This window comes from Hypanus sabinus, chromosome 6 (assembly GCF_030144855.1).
Source record: "Hypanus sabinus isolate sHypSab1 chromosome 6, sHypSab1.hap1, whole genome shotgun sequence".
NCBI lineage: Eukaryota > Metazoa > Chordata > Chondrichthyes > Myliobatiformes > Dasyatidae > Hypanus > Hypanus sabinus.
The window spans coordinates 42551199-42571849 of record NC_082711.1 but is presented as its reverse complement, the minus strand read 5'-3'; the positions used below and the strand labels follow the sequence as shown (position 1 = coordinate 42571849).

The window sequence follows — 20651 nt, the reverse complement described above, 5'->3', positions numbered from 1 at the left end:
GTACTTAAAAAAAACATACAGTCAGCCCAATGTATTTGCGGGTTCCACATCCGCAGATTCAACCAACCGCGGATCAAAAAATTTGAAAAAAAATTCCAGCAAGTTCCAAAAAGCAAAATTTGAATTTGCCGTGTGCTGAACACTATGCTGAATCCAGGTGAATGAAGTGATGTGTAGCCTCCTGCCATTTCACAGATCCTCAATCTCTCTCCAGCACTCGTTGTTTGAGCATTGTTCGCCCCTCGTCTCATTCTTTCACTACTTGTATTATGAGCGAGAGGACGGAGTTTAAGGCTAGTTTAAGAATGGCTGGCTAGCTATGTAAAGCGCTACAGCCTCAAGAACTTAAAGATCGTGGGAGATTCGGCATTGGCTGATACCGAGCCAGCATCAGCGTTCCCAGAAGAGCTACAATGGTTGCATCTGTACTGAACATGTACAGACATTTTTCTTGTCATTATTCCCTAAGCAATATAGTATAACAACCATTTACATAGCATTTACATTGTTTTAGGTATTACAAGTAATCTAGAGATGATTTAAAGTATACGGGAAGATGTGCATAGGTTATATGCAAATACTATGCCATTTAATATAAGGGATTTGAGCATCCGTGGATTTTGGTATCCGCGGGGTATCCTGCAACCAATCCCTCGCGAATACCGAGGGACGACTGTATCAGCAATCAGGCATGATAGACAACAAATAGTGTCAAAGATTCTGGCTGTAAAAAGCAGAACAGCAACTTGGATGCTCTGCCAAGATAATGTGTAAAACAAAAAAAGGCCTGCTGGTCTTAAGTTCTACAGGAATTATGTTGGTGCATTTTGGAGAGTCACACAAACAAATCTCTCTCCACATAGGAGTGGCCTACACTGGCAATGGTGTAATCTCTGTTCATTTTCACTATCAACAAGGCATGATCCTGCAGCTGTCTGGGCACATCTCTCTCATGTGCTTGCCTACTTGAAGGATTAGAACTCCTCTGCAACCACCCTCCATGTCATAAGTGATGGCCCAACAACTCAGTACCAATCCACAAAGAATTACAACTTCCTATCCACTCTGCCATTTCAGTTTGGATTCAGCAGTGTGACCTGGAACTTACTGGAAGCCAAGCATGGCAAAGGGCCAGCAGAGAGAATCAAGGCAGGAGTTAAATGGACTGCAGATGCTCTTGTTGCTCGAGGAATCAATCTCCCAAGTGGTGAAGTCCTCTTCAATGTTATGTCGAAGGAGCAATTGAAGAGCAAGCAGAGGATATTTTGGAAAAGATGATCTACCAAAACAACTGGAGAAAATTGATAACAAATGAGGGCGTTTTTGTGCGAAGTGTAGGGATTGTACTCTTATGAGTACAGTTTAGAACACCAGAGAGCTGCTGTTGGCATAGGAAAAGATGAAAATCCTACCAATATAAATTGGCAAATCATTGTAGCTTGTTTCTTTGACATTGCAAGCAAGTACTGCAGCTTTGCTGCTGCCTGTAAAGATCTATACTGATATTTGTTGAAGTAATGGTCGAAAAATTAGAATCCTATATCCAATCATGTAGCAGCTCTTGGGTAGTATACTCGGTCACAATTGATTAAAGCAATACTTATCATTAAACCTGAAGAATAAAAATGTAACCCAATGTCCTTGGGAGAGCTAAATACTGAGTTTGTTAGGTAGTATAATAGCAAGATTAATATTGTATGCTTTGACGTAAGACATTTTCATAATCTTTTAAGAGTGTAAAGTACAGTCAGCCTTCCTTATCCGCGAGTTCCGCATGCGCGAATTCAACCAACCGCAAATTGAGAAAACCCAGAAGTGCTCTTCCAGCACTTGTTGTTCAAGCATGTACAGACTTTTTTTTTCTTGTCATTATTCCCTAAACAATGCAGTATAACAACTATTTTACATAGCAGTTACATTGTATTAGGTATTATAAGTAATCTAGAGATGATTTAAAGTATACAGGAGGATGTGCGTGAGTTATCGTGGATCGAAAAAAATTGGAAGCTCTCTTACTAAGTAAGTCGGAACAGATACATCTAGTATTATTTAGCGTCAGCCAAATGTTTGTCTTAGTATATAGTATATATTTTACCTTTCTATGCATATAAAACGCTTAAGAGCATATGTTTCAGTGCTGGGAGGATCCAAAATCCAGTAATTAAACCACTGCATTGCTTAGTAATAATTGTAGCTTTCATCAGGGCAGGGCCTTTCCCACTTTATCCTTTAAAATTATTCCGATTCCGACTTAACCTAACACTTTTCCAATGAACGATGGCGTTTCACCTCTTTCCGATCGCTTTATTATTTTCACTTTATTTTCAATCGTGATTGTGATAATTTTCGTGAACAGAAACACTGCGGAATCAGAGCTCCACCACACTGAGACAGGTTAAATAAGGTCTGGGGTTCCGCTGGGTCCTAAGGTCCACTGCACTGAGAGACAGGTTGAATAAGGGACTTGAACATCCGCTTTTTTTGGTATCCGCGAGGGGTCCCGGAACCAATCCCTCACAAATAAGGAGGGCCAACTGTATTAGGATAAAATCCTTGAGTATTGGTTCAGAGTTTGAAAACTGCTTTTAATGTTATTTCATGAGTAAGGATGTCAGTTTTGTCTGCAAACAACTACTTTCCTAGAAAATTGAGTCACTGCTATATTTACCTTAATTGCAATTACTGAAGTCTGAGCCACTATCTGCTCATCAGTGCAGAGGCGGAGTAGACAGCTAATCACAAAGTGGTTAGAAAACACTTGTTGCTGCAAGCTGTCCTTAATGATACATCAGAACCTTTCAGCTGACTTTAATGAATTCCCCTTGTCTGTCGATGTTTAGGTTATATAGATTAATATTCTTTGTAAGTTTTGATTTTGAAGTAACTTACTGATAAAAATAGTCAATTTACCTTTCCTTAATAGATTATTAGACATAGGAGCAGAATATGCTATTCAACCCATCATAAAGCCTAGTATTTATTTCCCATTACCCTTTGATCTCGAAAGTAAAGGTTAGCTTCTCAGTGTTTGTGATGAAGGCATTTTCATAATTCCACTGGTGAGCCATTTCCAAGGTTTATAGCCAGTGATCAAAAGCTTCTCAATCAAGTGATTATAGCCAGAGCTGATCAAAATTAAAAGTGTTATTTCTAATATTACTTAGAAGAATATGAAAATCTATCACTGAAAAATATTTTAATAAGCTGGTTATTAGTCACTTATAAGTGTTGCTCATGGATTCTGCCATATGGCCTTCTTCACTTGCCTTCTATTTGTAAATAACGTTGTAAATATAGATATATGCTTAAAGCCGTTGCAGTATATTTTCTGATGTCTGAGAAGAGAATGACAAGAAATCAGTTGAAAGGGCAAATGATATAAAATGATCCCACCAGTGTCTGGGGTTCAACTTTATCAACACATTTGTAAAAGAAGTACATCCTTGGTCTCTCAGAAATCCCTGAACAGACTTCAGGTATCTTAATTTCATTGTTTTTGTTTCTCTCCATGTACTTTGTGGAGTTCAGACCCAAGACACAAGAACCTAGTATCAAAATGTCTATCACTGGCTATAAACCTTGGAAGTGGCTCACCAGTGGAATAATGAAAATGCCTTCATCACAAACACTGTGGCTGATAAAGAAGCTAGCCTTTACTTTTGAGATCAAAGGGTAATGGGAAATAAATACTAGGCTTTATGCAAGGGGTGATTGATAAGTTTGTGGTGTAAGGTAGAAGGAGATGAGTTATTAACTTCAAACTTTCTGCATAATCACTCAAAGAGTTGAACTGCACGTTGATGTAACAAGAGCTGTATAACTCAATCTCCTTCCACCTTAGGCCACAAACTTATCAATCACCCCTCATACAATGCTGCCGCCTTGAATAAGTGAATAGGCTTAAAAATATTTCAGCTGAACAAGTATAATACTTTGCTATTTCCTGTAATTAACAGATCTTAGCATTTTTAAAAAGAATTCACTGGTGGAATTTGGTTCTTCTTTTGAAGATTCTAGATATTCCCAGCTTTCCATTTCTTTGAACTTCATGCATTTGACATCATGGAGATATCTAATCTCCATCGACTTCATTTGCAATTACAGGCAACCCCCCCACGTTATTGCCTTTGGATAACAAAAGTCCACCCTTACAGAATTTTCAAATAACTATCTAAGAATTATATGTGTGGAATAAAATTTGTTTTTGCAATAAATGTTAAAAGGTAGAAATGATGCATCATCATACATTGCACAATGTTTTAATTCCCTTGTTAAGTTGATGTTTTGTGATTTTTAAGGATGCCTAGGATGAATCAGAATTTGTAGATTCTAAGTGTAAATTACGATTAAGTTAATTGCTTACATTTATTTCCATTTATAGCATATATCAGCTGCACCTACAATAACATGAGATCTGGCGTGCAATCAAAGGAGTCAAATGTCCTTGCACATCATTGGAAATTTGAAGAGCCATTTGCCAACTAGTTTCCTTTTTGTTTAGACAGGACGTGCTTTCTCCATGGAGTACCAGACAAAAAGAGTGGCATCAGAGCGGGTGGCAACACAAAGCATCCTTTCTGTGATAGGGGAGTGCATTGATCAGTTTGCCCCGGGTTGTACAGGAATGCAGAAGATACTCAATGCTCGATGCCCATTGGTGCGATTTTCACATCAGCCTTCAGGATTTCAGTGTGACCTCACTGCCAATAATAGGTGAGAAATACCAAAGTTAAAGCATTTTTCTTTTACTTAATTTATCTGTATTACCTTTTGACTTTTTGAATGTTAATTTTTTGAGGTGACTACTCATGATAGGCATTGAAGACTAACTAAAGAGAGCCAATTGTTGCACCATTGTAGTTATTGTGATCGCTGCAAGTGAATCATTATAGGTCTCCTTTCTAAAAGCCATACCTGAAATTTAGAAATGAATTTGATTGATTCTGGAAATTTGGGAATTGAATTTGATTCTAAATACTTAAATCTTAACTATGGTTTTGACCTTGGCTTAGTGAAAGTATTCTTACTCGTGTGTCAGAGTTAAGCCACAGTTTCATCAGAAGTTTTCTGTTTTCTTGGGTGGGTGTAAGAAATGCCCTGGAAAGAAGCTGTGGAAGTTTCTGATGCTGATGGATAGGAATCAACAAACGTAACTTTTCAGAGCAGTGTGTAATTATATATTTTTACATTCCTGCACCTTACCCTAATTTTAAAAGCATTTAATTTTTCATCAAAAACTCTAAGATTACCAGTTCATTTTTCTTTGAATTTTCAGAATTTGTAATTGTGGCAAAAATAAACAATTTTTTTGGGCTACTGTTTATTTACTATTGTGCATTTCTTAGCAAACTTATGAAGAGGTGAGGTAAAGAGATTAGGAATTAAAATGGCTTTCTTTGTGAAGAGGACATTTTCCCATATATTCAAGGTCAAAGCTGTTTCCATATCTTGCATGTTTCAAGATTATTTGCACAGTAGCTGATTATCAACCTAGAGGAACAGATGTTTAAAAGCTGCTCTCAACTGACACCCTTAAATCATGGAAGTTATCATTTGATTTTCTTTTGTCAGCCTCCTCATAATCATGTGCATTAGGTTTTCACCATTTCATTGTCAACTGTTAATTTGTCATAGGGTGTAGTAGAACAGCATTTCAAGTATGAGCTTAAAAATTAGTTATGGGAACTGAACTCTACAGTTTAATTTGCTGTATATTTAAAAAGTTAATTGTTTTGAGTTGAGCTTTGAATTATTTGGAGCTCCTTTTGCTTTGACTTTTAAAAAAAATCAATACCTGTTCAGGAAATACAATGGCATATATTAATTGCATTATCTGTAACTATATATAAACAAAACAAGTTGTTATTGTTGGAAATCTGTAATAAAACAGAAAATGATGCAGATGACCAGCAAGCCAGGTAGTGTCTATGGAGAAGGAAACAATTAACATTTCAGATTAATAACCCTTCATCAGAACTTAATAGAAGGTTAAAAAATGCAACAAAAACATTGAAGAGTTTATGGGTATTCATGAAAGCAAATTCTGTTGTGACCACTGATTCAACATTATTAAAATCTTCAGGACATCTTTGCTCTTGTACAGAGTAGTAAATAAAGAAATTCACTGGGAAAATGAATTGCTTAAAACATAAACATGAAGTTTTGAGTTTTGAAAGTTGTGAAAGGATACAGCAAAGTTAGGACCTATAAGAGATTTGGACAAAGAAGTATTGGGTGAAATTTAATCTGGGCAAATGTGAGATTTAACATTTTGGGAGATTAATGGAAAAAGAAAGTATAAATGGCAGCGCCCTTAGGAGCATTGATATACAGAAGGATCTTGGGGTGTGTCCATAGCTCCCTGAAAGCGCAAAATGAAGGCATAAGGTAGCTTGCCTTCATGAATGAAGTATTGAGAATAAAAGTTGCAAAGTTGTTTTGCAGAGGATAAACCCTTGGTTAGGCTTCATTTGGAATATTATGTGCAGTTCTGGTCACCACACTCTAGGAAGGATTTTGGGAGTTTGCAGAGAGTGCGGAAGAGGCTAACCAGGATCTTGCTGGATTAGAGTACAATAACTAAAAGGAGAGGTTGGACAAATTTGGATTGCCACCCTTCAGCTTCTGAGAAAGCAATGATAGGAAATTAACATATTGATTACATTTATTAATATGCTCAATTAACTGCTATTTTTGTCACAGAATTGCTATGAGAAGCACAGAACTCCTTTATATTTATTCTAATATTGACCCTCGGGTTCGGGCCCTGGTGTTCAGCATTCGATATTGGGCTCGTGTCCATGGTATCACCAGTAGTATTCCTGGAGCCTGGATCACTAATTTTTCCTTGACTATGATGATTCTTTTTCTGCTGCAAAAGAGAAATCCACCAATTATACCAACACTAGACCAGCTAAAAGACCTAGCAGGTAATACAGACATAGATTTCAATATCCTTTGACAATGGTTTCATACCATACATGCACATTCTGTCCTATATCTGTTTTTTTTATTTATATACCCTCAACATGTTCTAGTATTTTATTGCCTTTTAAAATAAATTACAGATTCTATTTAATGTACTTTTTTGTAATGGTTTTTCTTGTCCTAACAGCCCTGCGCGTGCAAGTAAAAGTTTTTTCTAATCTCTTTATCCTTCTAATTATTGACTATATACTTATATAGTGAACAATAGAAGTATTCTCTTATCAAATCTCACCTTTCAGGAGAGTCTCAATGAGGTTCAATAAGAAGAGGTTTAGTTTCTTTCATTGTTTCCACAACTAATTAATTTTGTTTTTGAAAAGCACATTCAATTTGCTTAAGTGGATGTTGACATCAAGCCAAGTAATTCAAAGCTCATTGCTCTTGTAAAGTTAGTCTGTGGCCTCATTGAGTTGCTTCATTTCCTCAATTGATTATACACCCAAATGAGCACTTCTACATCTGTGATATAACATTTGACGAAGCGCTACTGGAAGAGCACTTTGAAGCAAATATTTCATCTACCTTCGGTTTACTTCTGAGCACCAATTCTGAACGTGTTTATCCAAAATATTTATCCATGTTCCTACTCTGGTTCCTTTTCTTGGCCTCTGTATTAGATAATATCAATAACTGTTTTGATGAAGATTAGTGATCTGCAATGTTAACTCTGGTTCTTTCTCTAAAGATGCTGCTTGACTTACTAAAATTTCCAGCAAGGGCAGTGTTTTGCTTCTGAGCCATTGTTTCCCTTTTGGGTTTGTCCACTTCTCTTCCGTATTTATAGTCGTCAACCCTCTGCTCCAAACACCTACCCTTGATCCCATGACCTTGGAAACTACCACCCCAGCTCCATCCGAACTCCTCTCAAGTTTTAAATGTAGTGTAGCCTCCCAGGTTCATGTTTTCTTTCCAGTTTTTGAATTCTTCCAATCTAGTTTACACTTTTGCCATGGGCGAAACACCTATTTAGAATCATACAGTGAGAAAACAAGACCTTCAGCCCAACTTAATGCACCAACCAAGGTGCCCTCTAAGCTAGTCCAATTATTTTCCTGCCCCACTTTTGATCTCTAATTAACATTTTCTATACAAATAACTGTCCAAATGTCTTTTTAATGTTGATATTGTACCTACCTCAATCACTTCCCCTGACAGCTCATTTCAAAGTGAGATTCTATGTGATATGACAAAGATAATCTATTATTCATAATCCCACTGAAATTTGCTGCAGTCAGTTAAAGTAGTTGACTGCAGCAGCATCCTCTAACACCTCTGCCACAGTCCACTGGGGTTAGGACCTTACCATTCTGACCTTATCCAGCAGTTGTATCCAAAAAATCATTTTGTCTGCACCCATCATTTTTTTTTTTGCCCAAAGGTCTTCTGAATTTGCACCCCCCCCCCCGCCTCCACCTTTTGTTGGCCCTCAGCAATGTCATCGAAAAGTATGGCGTCTTTGACTAAACCAAATTGTTGGAGAATTCCAGAGCTGAGGTTGAATTTGCTTGATATCAAGGCATATTTGACTGAGTGCAGCACTGAGGAGCCTTTGTTTAACTGAGGTCAATGGATTTCAGAGATAAAACTCTTCAATAGCTGGAGTCATAAATTTGCACATTGAAATATAGTTGTAGTTGTGGAGGCTGATCATTTCAGTCTGGGAACATTGCTACTGAATTAGCTCAGTGTGTCCATCATCCAACCATTTTCAAATACTTCATAAGATCAGATGTTGGGAAATTTGCTGATGATTGCACATTATTAAATTCCATCAGTTGAAACGTACCTAATGAAGGATAGCTTACAGATGCCAGCATGTCTTTGAGATATGGAGGGAAACAACTGCACAGACAAAGGGAGAACATACAAATTCCATGCAGACCAGCTCCCAAGGTCAGGATCAAACCCTGGAGCTGCCACTAAATACTTGGCCACAATTCTGCCTGTTCTCTCTACTGAAGCAGCAGTTTATCATGAGGAATCCTTAAAACCTCTGACCATGCAACTTTATCCAGGGAGGATTAGAAAAAGCTTATAACTTCCATTCTTCTCTCAAAAAATATAATTTCAGCTGGGTCTGGTGCTTAATCCATTTTTAAAGATACAAAACTTATAACATTTCCTTCCTATTCCTTTTAATATTTCACAATCTTCTTAGTTACCTTTTAAGAAAACAGGCAGAAAGCATTTATTTGGAACTACTGAATATCCTTGTTTACCGCATAGGTAACTATATTCATCTCTAATGAGTCCGATTTCTAGTTTGTGTCTTGTTTTTGGAGGTTTCCTTGATTTCTATTTTAAAAATTAATTGAAACATAGGCATATTTATAGTGACGTAGGAGTTCATTCAAACATGAGTACGGACTTCAAACTCTGATTATGCAGAACCAAGCAAATTAGATGCTTTTTAATTTGTTTTGAGATATTCATTTCTATATCTACAAAATTCAGTAAATCATTTAATAATGTGCACTGTTACTGCTTAAAAGTAAGACGCTATTCTGCTAATCCAATTCTGTTTAAACTGCGGTATGTGTCACATGACAGAAGTGAGTTAATCTTTTTATGGCTGCATTCATCATGTGCTCTCTTCCAACAATGGATGTGATTAATCATGTCCCAAATATAGACGAGAAACATAATTGCTTGTATAATTGCAGAAATTAAGTACAAATAATGTAGCTGTATTCTGTAGTCCCAGACACGTGAGTTAAAGATTGCGCCACAATAAATAACATGGTCATTGCAGCTCTGGATATTACTCTGTGAAAATCCATCACAAAGAGGTTAACTCCGGTGCAGAATGTAATTGCAAATTAACTTCACCCCAGAGGAAGTGACTTGAGGATTCTTCCTAGAAATCAGACCTTTTTCACATGAGCAATTGCCACAGGAGATCTTGCTCTGTAGTGGTACAGCTTTTGCAGGGATGGCTGTTAGTGAAAATAAAGGTCTTGAAGTTGGATGCACAGTTTAGCAACTCTCTTCCACTTTTGTCAGCCCAGTAGATAAGTTCATAATATAGCATGTTTAAGGTTGTCCCAAATTTAACTTCAGGGTTGTGATAAATATGCCAAGGTATTTGAGGTTCCTGTGAGCGCCAATTAAGCAATTGTTTAATATTTTTTCAGTCTGGAGGATCCTGAAATAATTTGTAAATAATTGCTTGTCGCTCTTGAAAGAACCTTGTTTGGAAATTAATTTACATGAGGTTTGCACAAGGACTTGCTGAAAGTCCATTTAGCTGTGCCTCTTTGACCACTTCTCTCACCTCTGTGCTCTCATAACTGATGGCCACTTAGGTGAAATGCAAATAGTTTCTATCATTTGGAGATCATGTTTAGGGAATTGTGGCTTCTTGAGGGAGGATTAGTGAAGGTAATTTTAATTAAACATACAGCTTTCAGGCGAGAAGCCTTCAGCCTTTGAGTTTATCCAACTGTTTAACACAATAATCTTAATATCCTAGCCCTCATTCCAACAATCATCCTTCCCTCATCCAATCTGTGTTGCCCTGTCTGAATTTCTGTGTTTCAACGAAACACTCTCTCATTCTTCTAAACTCAGTAAATTGAGGCACACTCAAACAAATGTCTCTGCAGACGACAATCTTGCTATCCAAAGATTCAGCCTGATCACCTTCCTTGTACTCCCAGTACAGCAAAGTGAATGCACACAATATTCTAGGTGTGGTCTCAGTACAAATCTTTATAATTATACTAAGGCATCTTTGCCCTTGTAGTCAAAACCACTTGTAATATAGCCCAAGAAAGCATTTGACTTCCTAACTTTTCTGCATCTACATGTTTGCTGTCTGTGACTGATGCACAGGAACACCATTTAATGAATACTCTGCCTACCTTTCATACAGAACTAAATCACTTCACATCTCCCTCAATCTGCAATACTAATAGGGTTTTTGCTGCTAGCAACCTTAATAATGCAATAGTTTATAACTTTCCTATTAAAGGAATAGGGATCTATATTCCACTCTTCCTCACTTCTACTAGAAAAATATTACACCTGTTAATTTGAAATATGCAGAATAATCACTTTAAAAGAATGTTTATAATTACATTTGCATTCCATCACATTGCAATTCCTTTTGGTGTATAAAAATTCTACCTTGAAGAATGGTAGAACATCTAGTACTGGAGGCCAGTCAGTCCACTGCTGCCTCATAACTACAGATTTCATGAGGTACAGTGGCATGCAAAAGTTTGAGAATCATTTCTGTTACTGTGAATAGTCAGTGGAAGATGAACTAATCTCCAAAAGTCATAAAGTTAAAGATCAAACATTCTTTTCAACATTTTAAGCAAGATTAGTGTATTATTTTTGTTTTGTACAATTTTAGAGAGAAAAAAAGGAAAGTAGCACCATGCAAAAGTTTGGGCACCCCAAGAGATTTGAGCTCTCAGATAACTTTTACCAAGATCTCAGACCTTACTTAGCTTGTTAGGGCTATGGCTTGTTCACAGTCATCATTGGGAAAGGCAGGTGATGCAAATTTCAAAGCTTCATAAATACCCTGACTCCTCAAACCTTGTCCCAACAATCAGCAGCCATTGGCTCTAAGCAGCTGCCTAGCACTCTGAAAATTAAAATAAATGATGCCCACAAAGCAGGAGAAGGGTATAAGAAGGTAGCAAATTTTTTTCAGGTAGCTGTTCCCTCAGTTCATAATGAAATTATGAAATGGCAGTTAACAGGAATGGTGGAGGTCAAGTTGAGGTCTGGAAGACCAAGAAAACTTTCCGAGAGAACAGCTCATAGGGTTGCTAGAAAGGCAAATCAAAACCCCCATTTGACTGCAAAAGATCTTCAGGAAGATTTAGCAGATTCTGGAGTGGTGGTGTACTGTTCTACTGTGCAGCGACACCTGCACACGTATGACCTTCATGGAAGAGTCATCAGAAGAAAACCTTTCCTGTGTCCTCACCACAAAATTCAGCACCAGAAGTTTGCAAAGGAATATCTAAACAAGCTTGATGCATTTTGGAAACAATTCCTGTGGACTGATGAAGTTAAAATAGAATTTTTTGGCTGCAATGTATGTTTGCAGAAAAAATGGTGCAGAATTTCATAAAAAGAACACCTCTCCAACTGTTAGCACGGGGGTGGATCGATCATGCTTTGGGCTTGTGTTGCAGCCAGTGGCACAGGGAACATTTCACTGGTAGAGGGAAGAATGAACTCAATACCAGCAAATACTGGAAGCAATCATCACACTGTCTGGAAAAAAAAAAGCTGAAGATGAAAAGAAGATGGCTTCTACAACAGGATAATGATAATAAGCACACTTCAAAATTCACAATGGACTACCTCAAGAGGTGCAAGCGGAAGGTTTTGTCATGGCCCTCGCAGTCCCCCAAACTAAACATCATCGAAAATCTCTGGATAGACCTCAAACGAGCAGTGCATGCAAGACAGCCCAAGAATATCACAGAACTTAGAAGCCTTTTGCAAGGCAGAATGGGTGAAAATCCACCAAACAAAAATTGAAAGACTCTTAGCTGGCTACAGAAAGTTACAAGCTGCGATACTTGCCAAAGGGGATGTTACTAAGTACTGACCACGCAGAGTGCCCAAACTTTTGCTTCAGGCCCTTTTCCTTTTTTGTTATTTTGAAACTGTAAAAGATGGAAATAAAAAATTAATCTTGCTTAAAATATCAAAGAAATGTGTCATCTTTAACTTCATGCCTTTTGGAAATCAGGTCATCTTTTACTCGCATAGCTATTCACAGTAACAGAAATTTTGACCGGGGTGCCCAAACTTTTGCATGCCACTGTACAAGTCAGTGATAGTAAACCTGACTGTGACAATATTAGAGCTTTAATTGCAACCTGATTAATCTTCCCTTCTGTCTTATTATAATTTGTGTTAACTGTAACATTGACAATAATACTGATTTTTCTTTTTAGAAGAAAAGGATAAACATATTATTGAAAGTCACGACTGCACATTTGCTTCTGATATCAAAGTCAAGCCTTCCCAAAATGGAGAGACACTGGGTAAGTTAATCAAAGTAATGCAGCACGGAAACAGGCCTCTCGATCCACCTCGTGCCTCCTGAACTCATCCCACTTTCATCTATTTAGTTCATTTACCTCTAAATCTTCCATGCTCACCTCTACCTCTGTCAGCTAATTCCTTGTATTCACCATTCTGTTTGAATAAACATGTACCTCAAATCTTTCCCCTCTCACCTTAAAGATATGTCATCTGTTTTCGTACCAGCTCTGTCTCAACTGATATAGGCAAGCATGCCATGTGCCTTCTTCACCACTTTGTCTGCCATTTTAACTGCTTTCTGGAGACTGTGTACTTTAACATGGAAATAAAATGGTTTAGATTGCCTTGTGTCGTGTCTCTGTTCTACAGTACTCAGCAGAACACTAATTAACTGTGTTGGACTTGTCCTGTATGAAATTCCCAAAATGCATCACTGTACACTTGTCTGAATTAAAGTTCATCTGCTGTTTGCCCATTTTCCCAGTTGATCTGGATTTGGCTGTAGTGTTGGATAATCTTGCTCATTGTCCACCACAGCAAAAATCCTGGTGTCAGCTGCAAAGCTGCTGTTCATGCCCCACCTTTTTCATACATTATGTTAATGTCTGGCAAACAACAGAGGCCTAAGCATTGATTCCTTTGCCTCTCATCTGGAAAAACAACTCTCCTCTGCTCCACTGTCAGTTTTGGATCTGGTTAACTAACTCACACTAGGTCTGATGTGACCTAACTTTAAAGGCTAATCTACCATGTGGGATCTGATCAAAAGTCTTGTTGAAGTCTTAAGTAGTCAATGTTTACTCCGGTCCTTTTCAATCTTCTTGGTCAGCTGTTTAAAAAAAAAACTCTGTTAAATTTTTGATAAATGATTTCCCATACAATAAACATGCTGTCTATCCCTAATTAGTCCCAGCCTTTCCAGGTGAAGATAGATTCTATCTCTCTCAATCCCCCTAGTAACTTACCGACCATTGAGGTTGAGCTCACCTGTCTTTAGTTCCCTACCTTGACCTTGCAGCCCCCCCCCCTTAAATAAATGCACAACATTCGTCTAGTTCCATTTCATTCCATTCTTCTAGTACTTTACCTATGGCTAAGGAAGATAAAAATATTCCCCATTATTTTCATCCCTTGCTTTCTACAATGTCCTAGGATAGTCTTGATCAGTCCTTGGGGATTTAGCCACTTTAATATGCTTCAAGACCACATCAGCTCTTTCATAATATCTGTACTATCATTGTACACTTACCTGAATTTTCTAGCATCCATCACCACCTCCAGGATGAATATGGAAATGTGAAATTGATTGTGTGAAAGTACCATGTAATTCTGGTTTGTAAATCTAATGGCATTCATTAAATTTCTTTGCAGAGGAGCTCTTACAGGAATTCTTTGAATTTTATGGATCCTTTCCTTTTAGTAAAATGTCCATCAATATCAGAAAGGTTAGTAGCTTGATAATTATACGTTTGTTTTTTTTTGTATTATAGAGATACTTGTGATCTAGATTAAAATAATAATTTAGCATTGTTTTAATGGAACTTTCAACAGGATTGTAGACATCAAAATAATCTGTGCTGGAGTTTGTATGAAGCAAGAGGAAACCATCGACTTAGACAAGTTATAACTATCAATCCACAGATATTCTTTAATGGGGACTTCCTTTAATGCTGTAAAACTGAACACTTTGTTCATTTTGCAGAGTGATAATTTGTAAAAGGAACTTTGTTTTTTTGTTTGTGTTATTTTTATTTTTTTAATGACATACAGGTCTAAGTCATTAACATATAGTATAAAACTAAGAAACTGAATGCTGAGCCTTGTGAAGTATACTGATACCAACTTCCTACAAACTTGCTCCTTGCTCACTTTGGATCCTTTTTACCACTTTCCCATGGCTTGCATGGGCTTTTACTATTTTGACCTTTGTGAATGTTTGTTAGAAGCCTTACTGAAAGGCTTTGTAGGCTGCAGACTCACTACCCTCATCATCACCCTCAATGACCTCCTTTAAAAAGAATCGTTGATCACAGTCTTCCTGTAATAAATCCACAGAGGCTGTTCTTGATTAATCTATGCTATTTAAGAAAAAAAAGGCTTTTATACTGTCTTTCTGAATTGACTCCCAATATTGAAGTTAAACTGATTGGTTATTTCTTCCCTTCTTTCCTTTTTTAAGTAATGTCATAATGCCAGCGCGTCCTCGGTCCTCAAGTACATTTGCCAAAACTGGGAGGTGCGAAGATAAAAACTATCCTCTTCTACATAAGTATCCTGTTTTTCCTTGTTAAATCATCTTAGTGGCATATCTAAGGCTGGAGTTAAAAATAGCAAATATAGGATTATTTAAAATTTACTCAATGAATAACTGATAATTAAGAATTAAATATCAGATACTTTGAAGTGGATGTTGCAGGGAAAACGCAACTTGTACTAAATGGTTAATCTAAATGGCAGTGAGTAGACTGATAATCCTTCCAGATTTTTGGGCTAATTTGCTTTTAAAACATTAGGACTGAAGATTATTTATCCAAAGGGATCACTAACACTACTTGAACCATCAGAGAATTCAGAGGATATTTTGATTAATGTTTAAACTTAAAAGCCAGAACTAAAGTTTTGTCAACCTGTCAATGGACTGTTTATAAGTTAGGCCAAGGCAAGTATTTTCTTCTCTCAAAGTATTCCTAATAATTTGCTTATCAAATTTCATGTGCTATTAAAAGAATAAAATAGAAATTGATACAGTTTCTAACAAAATATGTTGTAATAAAGCAAGCAATTCTATTTTCAATTATTTACAAATGATTCTACTGTTACAAGGATTAACCCTCAATAGTAATTATCAGTTAAGCACGGAAAGAATCTATTTACTGACAAGTACGTTTAGTGGCTCAGTTCACAAACATGTCAATTTATACAACTGAATACCTATGTAAACAATTAGTTTCCCTGATTCTCCATGAGCAGTCAAAGAAGAGAAAAGGTAATACCCAGGATAAAGAGTTTACGCTCGCCAGGCATCCCTCTGTGTCCCCATTGACTCTGGTCCGATGTGGCACCATTTTATTGCTCTTCTCAGAAGTGACAACTTGTAATTGATGTCCCTGTTCTGAATCCGAGCAGACGAGTCAGTTACTAGACTTGAGTTAATCATGTCAGATACAGCCTCCCCTATTCAGAAACCTGCATGTTCTATCGTACCAAAGAAGTCCTCACAGATAACTTATTTGAAAATGATATCCAGTTCAGCAGATTATCAGGAGCATCATTGTGTCCATTTTAAAGCACTTTGATACAACTATTCCTGAGCAAAACCAGTTCACAAGACAGCTCACAAAATGGAGGTTACATAACAGCTGCATAAAAAGGCCCCTCCATTCCTTCAACCACATGGCAAGAACAAAGACTGCATCCACTGTCCTTGACTCATTCGAGTTCACTGATTTGTAGACTGTAGTTCTTTCTGGCAACCATCTCCCTCAAACATATTTATCTTAGGATCATCAACTTGCTCTCATTCTGTTGATTGCCCATAGGACTGCCAAGGACTCCCAGCAGGTATACCACACTTGCCTTATATAAAGATAAAGGTAACATTTACTTACTGAATTCACACATGCTGTACAACAATTGTCTCGTGTTTTCTGAGTATCATCCTCTCACCTTTTGCAAGATATCAGCCTTCCACCTTCTGTTGTAGTACATTAAGAACTGCAGTTACCAACATGTATAAAATTAGTATTATAGCAGCATGTGATACTGTCCTCACCCATGGATGTATTTGAACATTTGATCCCCAATTTCAAAACTTACTTCAAAAGCTGAGTCACTAAATACTACTTCTGCCTTATCAGTGTATGTTTTAATTACTTTAGTGTATTTAGTCCATTGATAGATTATCTCCCTTGCCTCCTCCACAACTTGTGTCCACTCTATGGTCAAGAGAGAAATCAGTGGTAACTTGTTATCGACGTAGTCCCACATATATTGATCTATATCAGTGTGTTGGATTGTGGGGTTCACCCTTGTTACCATGTCTACTACTGGCTGAGGCAAAATTCATCCTCCAGTAACTAGACCTAAAGTCACGTTTCCAATGGCAACGTTGTAACTTTCCAAAGGATACAGTTTCTATCCCTCGCTGTAACTCGTGCCACTGTTGCTATATGCCTGAAGCACCAGTGCATATTGCAAGAAAGGCTGATTATTCACAGGCAAAATAGACAATGTCATTGCATTGAATTCAAAGCATCTCAATTTTATACACTTATAATTCAAATGTTGTGTTTCGATCTTGTTGCTCTGACCTATCTAGTTAATGTGTGTCAGCACCCCATTTGCCCTGGTCAAAGACAGCATCATTTTATTGCACTTCTCACAAGTGACAACTTATAATTAATGTCTCTGTTCTGAATCAGAGCGGATCAGTCAGTTACTAGGCCCAAGTTACTCAGGTCAGACACTGACTCAACCTGTACAGAAACGTGCATGTTCTTTCTATCATACCAAAGAACAGCTCACAAATAATGTATTATTTGAAAATGATTTCTAGTTCAGCAGATTATCAAGATCATCACTGTGTCCACTTTAGAGCAATTCGATACAGTTAATCCTGATCAAAACCAGTTCACAAGATGGCTCACAAAATGGAGGTTACAGAACAACTTCATAAAATGACCACCTCCATTCTTTCAACCACATGGCAAAAACAAAGACTATTTTGCCTACTTTCACTGTCATTAACTCATTCAAATTCACTGATTTGTAGACTGTAGTTCTTTCTGGCAAACATTCCCCTGTAGATCCAAAGATATTTATCTTTGGATCATCATCTTCCTCTCATTCTGTTGATTGCCCATAGGACTGCCATGGACTCCCAGCAGGTATACCACACTTGCATTATATAAAGATAAAGGTAACATTTACTTTCTTTATACCACCAATTGTCTCTTCTGTTTTCTAAGAGTATTATCTTCTAACTTTTTGCAGCATTTCAGCCTTCCACCTTCTAAGTTAAAGTACATTAAACATTACAATTATCATTAATTATCAATTACTATAAGTATTATAGTAGCATGTGATACTATCAAACATTATAGTTCTTTCTGGCCAACTGCAAAACAAAATTGAGTGGTATGATAGAGCTATCTAATGCTTGATTTTTAGCTGCAGTCAATACTGCTAATGCAGAGAAGCCAAATGTGGGTTTACACAAAGCAGTTTGAAGGATTTTATTTCCATGAACTCTTTGGAGTGATCTGTGAGTTTACTGAATGATGTATAGAGTTTGAATATGCAACCAAAAGCCTACAATTTAATACAAACACAGAATTCCAAAAACCCATCAGTTTATCTTGGGCAGCAGTCCAATTCATTTATACAATGTTACTCTGGATGTTTACTTGATGTAAGGCAGTCTTTACTGTTTTAAAATCTTTGTACAGGAATAAAAGCTTTAAAGGTGTCATTGTGGTACAGGTGAACAAGAATATTAAAGTTGATTCTAAATAAGTATTTCATTTACCACTGTGTGTATTAATATATTAATAAATAAATTCTTGTATTTATGAACTTGTTAATCCTGAAGTTGTGGAATTCTGGAAGTTATTGATGTAGTTTAATCTTTGATGCTTCCTTCTACCTTCAGTTGTTCCAGTACTCAAGGCAGAAATAAACCCGAGAGTATATATGTGCCTACAAATATATTAAACTACATGAATTAATTTTTGTTGCTTTTTAGACAGTATTATAAATAGGAGGTACTACAAAATACTTATTTTTTTCTGTAACCATTCCAGGGAAAGGAACAGAATAAATCTGAAGCATCACCACTGCACATCCAGAATCCATTTGAACAGGCACAGAATGTTAGCAAGAATGTCAATCAAACCCAACTGGATAGGTTTGTGACAGCAGCCAGAGAGAGTGCCTGGATCTTACAGCAGGAAGATCTAAAGCATCCAAATGGCAGTGCCTGGGGATTAGCTGCCCTGCTTCTTCCCAACTCTCAGTCGTTCAGTGGAAGGAGCAAAAAGAGGAGGAAACAGCCAGCCAGTGAGAGAATTAAAAATTTGTTGGATTCATTAAAGATAAACAGGGAAGCCACTGAACATTTGAACAGGCCAAATGGCTTTCGAAAGTTTATTTCCACTGTTGCACGGTAGCAGCACGCTGGATACAAAAAAGGAGTTTGTGTCTTCTGAAGTATCGGTGCCTCAAATGACTAGTAAGATGTCAAGAACCTGAAGACTTTATGGATTTTTTTGTACAAAGTGCTTTAGGAATTATTGAATGAAGCATTTAGTTGCCTGTAAGGTTTAAATTTCCTAAACACTTCGTCTGTATTTGTTTTAATGAACAATAGTGCATAAATTGAATTTCATTCTAGCTAATCCGAGATGTAAACATTTCAAGTGCACAAGAGACTGCAGATGCTGAAATGTGGAGCAACAAACAGTTTACTGGAGGAACTCTGATATGTTCACTGTTCTTCTCTTTCCATCAGACGCTGCTTACTTGCTGAGTTCCTCCAGAAGATTATTTGTAACTTTTGAACAGTATTGGTTTGAAATCCAAAAGATGGACCTAAAGAGACAATTCCTGCATATTCCTGTGTTCACATTAAGTTCACTGCATGTGCCCAAATAATTTAGAAAGGTACAGACAAATGTCTCAGATTGTACTTTTAAATTACCAGTGGTGCATTTTTAAATGATCAGTAATGGTTTACAAACTTTTGTCTTTTTGCATTTGTTCATTTTTGTTAGCATCTGTGTTTGTAATTCCCACCCAAATGGATTTTATAATCTCATTGTTTCAGCCCTTTATAAATGGCTGACTTTTCCCTCTTAGTGGGAATCTGTTTCACCCTGCTGTGGCAGTAATAAGACCAACTCTCTCAGTTTTGCACAAATGAACTCAATGCTTTAAGTACAAGGTAAACATGGTAAAAGTACATGGTAAAATAAATAATTGTTTTCATTAATATGTTGCAATGAATATTGAAACAAATATCAGACAGTTTTCATATGTGGAACCATATGATTTATATCAAGGGCATTACTTTGTAATGCAGATTAAAAATAAAATAATGTGGGATTTACAAAAGTATTTTCTGGATCTTAAGATGTCCCAGAAGTATTTCTTAGCTAATAAAACTGAAGTGTATCAACTGTAGGAATCCAGGGTATCAGTATTGTAGCTTATATGAAGAAGAAGAAAAAACAGCATGTATTATTGGAAACTTGTAAGTTTATCATGTGTTTTGCAGAAGCATTATCAGTCACGGGTCCATCAAAGTGTACAGGTGGTTTACCAAAAGCTTGAGCAAAGATTTTTTTCAGGATAGTCAAAAGAATAGCAGATGCTGGATATTGCAATAAAAACAAAATGCTGAGAATAAACTAAAGTCAGATCAGGAGCATTTGGGACTGAAGATTATAGGCTCAATATCTGAAAAAATGTCAGCAAAAATTAGCATGAATGAAAAGCACCATGTTTACAGATATTGCAAGATTTCAAATCTTTGGTTAAAGCAGATAATTGAACGTAACAGATTTTAATAATTTTATGGTAACTACTTTCTGGTTTTCAGAAAAAATTCAAATATATTCAAATATATCCAAGTTGCCAGAACAAAA

General features: G+C 36.9%; 1 protein-coding gene across 1 annotated transcript in view; it reads left to right on the top strand.

The window, feature by feature from the left end:
• Positions 1–19996, top strand: part of mtpap (mitochondrial poly(A) polymerase) — a 34770-nt gene extending 14774 nt beyond the window's left edge. Inside the window, exons 5-9 of the mRNA XM_059971999.1 lie at positions 4502–4713; positions 6703–6929; positions 12918–13007; positions 14380–14453; positions 18810–19996. Of these exons, the coding sequence (XP_059827982.1) occupies positions 4502–4713; positions 6703–6929; positions 12918–13007; positions 14380–14453; positions 18810–19175 (969 nt within the window). The 3' untranslated portion in view covers positions 19176–19996. The remainder of the gene's footprint in view (positions 1–4501; positions 4714–6702; positions 6930–12917; positions 13008–14379; positions 14454–18809) is intronic.
• Positions 19997–20651: the final 655 nt, after the last annotated feature.